The 9,605-nt window shown below is 40.0% G+C and overlaps 1 protein-coding gene across 1 annotated transcript; it reads left to right on the top strand.

Moving 5' to 3' along the window:
* The first annotated feature begins 1,336 nt into the window (after positions 1-1,336).
* On the top strand, positions 1,337-2,245 carry LOC131488786 (olfactory receptor 4C11-like). Its single transcript, XM_058690621.1, has one exon. It carries the CDS (start codon positions 1,337-1,339, stop codon positions 2,243-2,245), a length of 909 nt encoding a protein of 302 aa, XP_058546604.1.
* Positions 2,246-9,605: the final 7,360 nt, after the last annotated feature.

The raw sequence follows: 9,605 nt of genomic DNA on the forward strand, positions 1-9,605 counted from the left end.
AAAATATAGTTAATAAATGGACACAAAATGTTGAGAAACATTTTTAATAATTATCAACAGCATGATGATCTCTAGCATTTGGGACAACAACATCATACTTGGGAAATTACTTTAAGTTGTTATCTATGTGACTCAAAATTGGAAACTATATAAATAACTCAAAGGACAAATGGTCAAAGAGATGCCACTTACAAAACTTTATACAATGTCGTGTAATTAAATTAACAGTTAAACTAATGATAAGTATAATGACATGGGAGGAAGTGTTATAATAATTCAAGTCAAAATCAGGACACAAAATGATATTATATGGTGATTTCAGTGACAAACTCAACATGTTATGAACAAATACTTGAAATAGAACAATCATAACATAGTATGTTGGAATTATGGGATACTTTTCAGATGAAATTTTTAGAAGTATCCTGGTGACTTCAGGGTAAAATGAACATGTTTGAGTAACAACAGGCATCATTTAGATTATAGGCATCATTAGGAATTTTATAGCTTGTTGAATTCACAGGCAGAGATGCTCAATATTCTGAGTTTAGTCCCACAGTACAGTCAAGAGGGTAAACCGTTTTCCTCAATTATGTCAACTTCAAAGATGTCCCGACATTTGTTATATAATGGCGTCAGTAAAACTGACATTGAACAAGGGAGGTTAAGTAAAAGATTGTCAAAAAAGATTTTTATAAAGCATATTTCATCCAACACACTGATGGAGTCAGAGATAAAGGGGTTAGGGACCCAAAAATGAGTGAACTGAACAGAGAATACTTTCTTCCAGAGGGATTCTCCAACAAGTTAATTATAGTGGAATAGTGTTTTCCATATTTCAAAGCACATAGATAAAAAAATGCATAACACATGAGATATATGTGTGTATCTGTGTGCATATACAATCTTTTAATTCTTAAGGAAACTCAGGATCAGCTAAGGCAAATATTTGCACTCCCTTTTTCATATGAAAGCTGAATTATGAGACAGTTAAGTCACTTGCCCAAGGAAAGTTCAAGTGCTGCAGTTTTCAGTCTTGGTAGGAATCAGAATTTTTTAAGGACATTTAATTTTTACTCCCCAAATACAAAGGCTTTGGTGACCCAAGGCGGTTGGCTTCTGAATCAACAGATAGCTCTGGGAGAGCCTTGGGCATCTGCGGATTTACCAAGAATCATAGAGGATTGAAGGCAGTCAGACGTAACATAACATGGAGCAAAAGCAAGGCATTCAGAGTTCAGCCCACCGATCTTCCCAAGCTGTCACTTCTTTTCTTCTCTTTGCAGATTCAGCCCTTGTCCTCCACTGCACCTTACTTTCAGCCAGTAGAATTGCGATGAATAGCAGTGTGACTGAATTCATTCTCCTTGGGTTGACACGGGATGCAGGAAAGCAGAAGGCAGTATTTGGGGTCTTCTTGATTATTTACCTTGCGACACTGTTGGGGAACTTTCTCATTGTAGTGACTATTAAAATAAGCAGGACCCTTGGGAGTCCCATGTACTTCTTCCTGTTCTATCTGTCTTTTGCTGACACCTGCTTCTCTACAACCACAGCCCCCAGATTGATTGTGGATGCCCTTGCTCAGAAGAAGACCATTTCCTACAATAAGTGCATGATTCAGGTCTTTACATTCCATTTGTTTGGGTGCATGGAAATCTTGGTGCTCATCCTCATGGCTTTTGATCGCTATGTAGCCATTTGTAAGCCCTTGCGATACACAACCATCATGAGCCGGCACGTGTGCAGTGTTTTGGTGATTTTAGCCTGGGTGGGATCTTGTATCCACTCTTCGGCACAAATTTTCGTGACTTTGAGATTGCCTTTCTGTGGCCCCAACGTGATTGACCACTATTTCTGTGACTTGCAGCCCTTGTTGAAACTTGCCTGCATGGACACTTATGTGATAAATTTGCTAGTTGTTTCTAACAGTGGGGCCATATGCACGGTGAGTTTCATAATCCTGCTTATGTCCTATGTTGTCATCTTGTACTCTCTGCGTAACCACAGTGCTGAAGGAAGGCGAAAAGCCCTTTCCACCTGCACCTCCCACTTTATTGTGGTTGTCCTGTTTTTTGGTCCATGTATATTCATATACACACGCCCACCAACCACATTTCCAATAGACAAGATGGTGGCTGTGTTTTATACAATTGGGACGCCCTTGCTCAACCCTCTGATCTATACCCTGAGGAATGTTGAAGTGAAAAATGCCATGAAAAAGTTATGGTGTAGCAAAGTATGACTTCTGTTGATATAGGATATTCAGGGATTCTAATGTATATTTCCTTAAGAGCTTGATTTTCCTTCATGGACAGGAAAAGTAAAATTTTCTCATTGGGGGAAAAACAATTGAGAAATTTTAATTGTACTCATATTGCATATATTTATTTGTATTAATAGTGATAAATACAAATAAGTACATATCCCTTATTCTGAAAGGAATGCATTAGAATAGGATTACTTGAAGTTCGTAACCATTTTGAACAACTTAAGCTGGTTCTTAGTTGACATCTGGCCATGTTTTCATGATAATCTCACTTCCTGTACAAATTTGTATTTGTCTTTAGAAAGAAATGTACTGACTAGTGGCAGCATGATTGTGTAGTGTGTGTATGTGTGTGCACACACCAATTCTTTTTCTAGATTTTATTCTGGTCCTCAAGAACTTGGACATGGAGCTAATCCATATGGAACCGGAACCTAGAAATGGAGGTAGCGGTCTTGACAACCTGGGACTTGCAGAAGATGTTCTGAGAAAATTCTATGGTGGAATCTGTTCCTGAGCCTGACTCACTGGGGCACCTATATGGATGGACCCTCAAACTCCACGAAAAGCTGGAAACCTCACTGAAAACCTGGACTGTCCCTGGAAAACACTCTCAAAGTTCTGTGAATGGTGGGAGAAGGAGAGTTTTACACTTGGCAGTGATGGGCGGTATCTGCTTTTTGTCAGGCTGTGTGTCCCCATGATCTTCACAGAGAAGAGGCAGTGAGGTGGTTGGCAGCAGGAATATGTGGAGGGATATAGGATAGAAGAGGGGTTAGAGAACAATGAACAATGAAGAGAAAGAAAAGGTGAGGAGAGAAGAAGCTTTGCTCTTTTTATATTTGGAGAACCACTTTTTGGGTATCTGAACGTTTGAAGGAAAAAAAAATGCAATTTCAGGGTATCTCTATAACATTGACTTAGCTTGGCTTAGCTTTCCTGGCTGTCATGTGTATTTGGGCATCATGAAAACAGTTTCTTTTTTGGCTCTGAATAGTGTCTGAAATATCCAGTTTCAGATTCCCTGGAAGAATCCAAGATGGGAAAGGCTGCCTCAGTGCTTTTCAATTTTGGTCTTTTGGTTTTGTAGGAGGATGTTTTAAAATACGTATTTGCATTTTTGAAGATGACGTAATTGAGGCGTGTGGTGCACACAGCACCACACTGCGTCACGATATCATAGTTAAGTACCATGATGTGATACTATTTCAGTATCTGAGTTTATAATTCCCATCAAGTTGGCACCAAGAAGTATTACTTTAAGTGATATAGGCTAATGAGAAAAGAATCCAATGAATGTCATGAGTATGTGCAACATTTCTACCAACTGAAGACCAACTGTTATCATGTCCCATCAAAGATGCCCAGGATTCTTACACAGAAAAAGGTGGAAGAATAAATAGTTAAGTCCCAAAGAGGACCTTTGTCAGAGCTCTCAGGGCCATATTTACAAGAGGCAATTATGTTTCATATTCTAAGTGAACACTCCTGATTTCCCTAATTTTGTGTCTTGCAGTTTCGTTTTTGAAACCTTTGAATCTGGTCATTTGATTCTTATATTTAGTATTATTGTTTCTTAAGTAACCAAGACATAATAAAACTTTTTTTAAAATTCTTATCTCTTGTTGCTCCTTAAAATTTTATATCGTGAGAGAAAAGATATGTTTATGTGTGCTCGGAAAGCTTCATGAATTTTCTTCTCATTCTTAGATCATATAGAGTCTAGATTCCCCCAGATTTTAGATAAGGACTCAGTTGGGAGGGGTGGGAGAAGTGGTCAGGGGACAGAAAGGTCTTACTTGACCTGGTAACTTAACAAATTGGCTGACTGCTTCTGGCAAATGTTGAAAGCTTTTTATTTGCCTTCCCTTTGGGAGATTTTTGTAAGCGTTCTACTTTTAGTATCCTTGATGTGGGAAGAATATTTCTCTTTCTTATGATCACTGATGACCCCTTGTTAGCACTTAGAAAGCCAGTAGTAACCTTCAAAATTCTCCCTCTTTTCCTCCCTCCCTTCTGTCTTTCCTTCCCCCCAATGCTCCCTCCTCCTCTCTTCCTCCCTCCTTCTCACCCATTCTTCCTTCCTTCTTTCTCTTCTTTCAACACATTGTGTACTAAATGCATACTAGGTTCCATGACTGATGGATACAAAGTTGAATGAGAGAGTCACAACCCCAATCCTCATGGAACCTAAGTCTAAAGACATTCCTTAAAATGTTTCAAACATTTAGGTGTTTTTTCCTTAGGTCCAGCCATAAGTTTTGTTATTTTAAATTGTTCTTATAGTTTAAAATTGTAAAGGAAGGCATGGGATTTAAAGATTTTTTTTTTCTCATCTTTTCCCAGAAAAATCCCACTTTCTTTCCGTGGTAATTCTATTCCTTGACTTCCATCATGTCATGGTATCATGATTATTTTGGTACTTCTCTGATCTTAACTTCCTGGTCCATTTTCTGCTGCTATAATTTTCTGTTTTCTAAAAGCCCTTGTAAACCTAGGTTCTACCCTTGGCGCATTCTTCTCATCACATGCATTACTTGGGTACTGTTATCTACTATCTTAGTTTCAACTAACACTGATACATCAATGTTCACCATATTCGATCTCCAACCTGACTTTCTTCTGATTTGAATTTTGTTTCTCTGTCTTATTTGATATCTTTCGTTACATCTTCTGGGGGTTTCAACAGATTGCTTATGGTATTCATTCTGAGCTCCTTAACTTAACACACCGTAGTTGCCAGTATGTACCTCTCCAACACTATTTTCTGTATCTTTCTGACTAAAAATATATGTCCTGTACATCCTGAATTTCTCCAGACCAAAAATAATGATAGCTATTATTATTCAATCCCATATCTGTTAGCTCTTGCTGTGAAACAACCATGCAATCTCAGTAACATAAAACTATATATATATGTGTGTGTGTGTGTGTGTGTGTGTGTGTGTGTTTTAATTGTTAGTTTATGGATCAGCTGGGGTGTACTTCTACTTTTAGTTGAGCTCATTTAAACATCTGCAGTCAGCTTCAGGTGGATGGGTGGCTCTATGATCTTCTCTGGGACCTCTCAGGTGTTTGGGTTTGATTAGATATAGTCTGATCCGATATGATCTTGAATGGGACGGTGGTGCTCTTTCCCTGGTGGCCTGTCGTCCAGCATGTTAATCCAGGGTTGTTCCCATGGCAGAAGTGTCTCAGAGAGCAAATGAAAGTGCACAAACCTCTTGAGGCAGAGGCTCAGAACTGGTGTTCTGTTGGGGTGTCTACCACGTTCTATCGGCCAAAGTGAGTCACAAGTACTTCCCAGACTCAGAAAGGGAGGGTCTGCAAAGTTACAAGGAAACCAGTGTAGATACAGGGAGGCTAATAACTGTGGGCACAGTGTAATAAATCTGGCCCAAATGCTTACCACGTGCCAGGGAATTTTCAACGTGTTTTGTAGAATTTAATTGATTTCATCTTTAGCAGTGCCTATACTATACTCTACGTCTTTGTTCATGCTGGTCCCATTACCTGGAATGTCCTTTCCTTTGGCTAACTTGGAAACATCTTACTCATGTTTTCAGACTCAACTTCAATGTCATCTCTTCTAGGAAGCTTTTCGTTGGCCCAAATGGCTCAGCCAAAAGCTCTTTATTTACACTCCCTTAGTATTTGTAAACTACATCTCAACATATTCATCACATTTTGTTGAATTTAATTAATTTGTGTACCTTTCCATGGCTTTTACATTTCCTATCTCCAGGGAATTGGCATAGAGGAGTTTAGAAGCGTGGGGTTAAACTGGGCTTTAAACTAGGCTTAGAAATTTATCTGGAACAATTCACTTAATCTCTTTGTATCTCAGGTAGCTCATCTGCCAAATGGGAGCACAACGGTAGTGAATGTATAGATTTGTGGCAAAGATGAGATGAGTTAACATTGATAAAGTGCTCAGGGAAGTGCCTGTGATATGATAAATGCACAATAGATACCCTTCATTATTATTGCTTATATTTGCACGATCACAATACACATAATCAATAATGTTTAAATAAACTGAAATATTTTTAAAATTCTTTGAAGAACTTAAAAAGCAAGTGTCATCTCTCTGAAACAACCAAGATGATGTTTTGAAAAACAATGCTTAATTAGTTGAAAGGGTTCAAACATGGGACTGAGCAGGATATATATTTAGTGCTTCACTGACAAGTTACACCAGGGAGAGTTAAGTCACTCACAGGAAATGTTTCCTTTTTCCTCTCATTTCCCAGCTGCTTTTCAGTTACGTGCAAGTGTCTTAGAATTTATCTACCTGGCCCCTGTGGATGTTGAAGGTATAGCTTACATTTTGAGGCCATAGGAATGTGAGTGGAGGTTTTGTGCACCGCTCTGAGGCTAAAGCGTTAAGAAAACCAGCTCACATCGCCAGTGTCTGGGGTCTTCTGCGGAGCATGGCCACTGAAGGGACCACCCTTTCAGTTACAAGCTGATGGAATTAGTCTGCCTGTTCTCGACCTACTATGTGAAACAGAGACCCCAGTTGCAAGGAATGGGTAGGGTGACTGAGACAATGTCTTTTTCTGTTCATTACTCTGTCTTGTGTGGTTTCATCCCACATACATAATTTAATATTCTCAGTATTGAGCAAAACTTCGATGGCAAAGGACCTTTCAGAAACTTCTGGAACCTCCCCCCCGATGCAGCCTCTTCGGGTGCCTTGAGCCCTGTGCTCTGAATCCTTGTCTCAGGGACAACTTTAGCATCAGACTGCCTTCCTGCACTGTGGTCTGATGTGTTCCTGCAAATCCTGGGTCTGACCCAGTGCTCGCCTGATCTGTTTCCTTCCTCTAAAGGATCCCTTCCCTGTGTTGCCAGTTGTCCAATAATGAAAACAGTGTTTCATATATTTTGTCCAGTTCCACAACATAAGTGGAAGGCAGAACTTTGCTTCCATAAAAGAATTCCTAACCCATCAAGGTTCTCTACTCTGAGATAGACAAACTGACTTACATTATCTCCTAGGATCCTATTTTTTTTCCTGATTTGCTGTTGCCAATTTTTAATTTTTGTGTCTCATTCATAATTATTTTAGCACCTGCACAATTGATCTCTTGGTGACTCCCATTCATTACTTAAATATTGTATCCTGGATTAAATGGTATTTCTTTAGTGTTTTTCCAGTGCTGACCCTCAACTTGTCCTTGTTTGCATTCCAGCCTCCCAGGAATGATACGACGATCAGAAGACAGAAACAAGCCAAGAATGTTTTATTCTCTCTCTCTCTCTTTTTTTTTTAAGTAAGCTTTATGACCAGTGCAGAACCCAATGGAGGGCTTGAACTCATGACACTGCAATCAAGCCCTGAACTGAGTTCAAGAATTGCATGCTTAATTGACTGAGGAACCCAGGTGCCCCAGGAAACTTTTATTATTTTTGTTAAAGTTTATTTTATTTGATAGAGGGTTAGAGAGTGATAGAGAGAGTGTGTGCAAGCTCAGGAGGGGCAGAAAGAAGGAGGAGGAGGAGGAGAAGGAGGAGAAGGAGGAGGAGGAGGAGGAGAGAATCCTAAGCAAACTCCACGCTGTCAGCTTGTTGCAAGGCTGACATAAATAAAGAATCAGACGCTCAACCAACTGAGTCATTCAGGTACCCTTAAAGCTGCTAACAAGAAAAAAAAAAAGACTCCTATAGGAAGATCTTTAAAGTCTTTATAACGTAGGAAAGGAAAGAAGAAGCAGAATGGGAATTCCTTGGTAACTGGAATAATGTCCATCCAGGAATAAACTGATCATTTTGTCTGATATCAGTTTTCAAAATTTATTAAGCAGCTAATATGTTAATATGTTTTTAAATATGCATATAGTAGTAGTAATTTATACATGATGAGATGTTTTGAAGAGACGTTTGAAGTTCTGTGTTTTGGTGACACATTGACACCTTGTAGGTCAGATTAAGTGACGGGTGGTTTTTTATGTTTATTTATTTATTTTGAGGAGGTGGGAGACACAGAGAGAGAAGAAGTGAGAGAATCCCAAGCAGGTTCCACACTGGCACTGTCAGCAAGGCATCCGATGCGGGGCTTGATCCCATGAACCATGAGATCATGACCTGAGCAGAAATCAATGCAGAAAGTAGCTGGCAAGGAATGAGGTTGAGATAAGGGCCTTTTTCAGATAGAGGAAACAACTGGATGGTTCCACGATGATGGGAGTGATCCTGAAGGGATGAAAAGGTGCTGAGGAAAGAGGGATGATTATCAGACCACTGGCCTCACATCGACAGAAGGAAATAGGATCCAGTACATAGTGGAACATTGGCTTTAGATGGTAGAACAGACGGTTTCTAAGGAGCAAAATTCCATGATAACAGGCAGGGGGCTGCTTATGTGGGTACAGATGCTGAGGTGGGGCAGATGGGGTGATGTGTTTATACGAATTCTTTTCAGATTGCTTCAAGTTTCTCAACGAATTAGAAAGAAAAATCATTGGTTGAGACTGAGAAAAGAGAATTATCTGGGGTTTAAAGACAGAAGGGAATCGGAGTGCCTGGATGGCTCAGTTGGTTAAGTGACCGACTCCTGATTTCGGCTCGGGTCAAGGTCTCAGGGTCTTGGGATCAAGCCCTGTGTCGAACTCTGTGCTGAGAAAGGAACCTGCTTAAGATCCTCTCACTCCCTCTGCTCCTCTTCTCTGCTTGGTCTCTCTCTCTCTCTCTAAAATAATTTTTAAAAATTTAACGATACAGGAGAAGATAAATAACTCTTTAGGATACACTGTTGTCACCAATAGTGCTGACGCTAACAAGTGCTACCAGTGAAATGACAGTCCCTTTAGGACAACAGAGAGTAAATGGACTGTGGACAGTATAATACCCCAGCAGCATCCATGGCTCACTTGAGATCCAAGTGGTGATTGTAGGGTGAAATTGGCTAGCGTGGTCCCTCCATACCACTCACAAGATGAAGTACAACGTGGTTAAAACTTCACACAATCCACGAACATTTTCTGGACCCGCAAAGATACAAAATCCTCTAGTCCTAGGTGAAACCTGGAGCTGGAACTTGCACTACCACCTCACTCGATCGCCACCTTGTGGCAAGATTGCAGAAGAGCCAAATCAACCCAAGGGTTGTAGAAGCTGTTAGAGAAATCACCATTGACCAGGTTGCCCTCATCGGAACAGGAGGAGGATGGGCGGCTTTGTCCTTTACCTGTCTAGGAAATCATCCTGGAAATTGGTTTTTAACCAAGCTATATCATAACTTTGGCTTAGCTCGTCTGTCCACAGCTGTGACAAATCCCCCAATTAAAAATGTATCGTTAATTCTTTTCAGTGTAAGCGTTTCCTTCTTCCT

This window comes from Neofelis nebulosa, chromosome 10, assembly GCF_028018385.1.
Source record: "Neofelis nebulosa isolate mNeoNeb1 chromosome 10, mNeoNeb1.pri, whole genome shotgun sequence".
Taxonomy (NCBI): domain Eukaryota; kingdom Metazoa; phylum Chordata; class Mammalia; order Carnivora; family Felidae; genus Neofelis; species Neofelis nebulosa.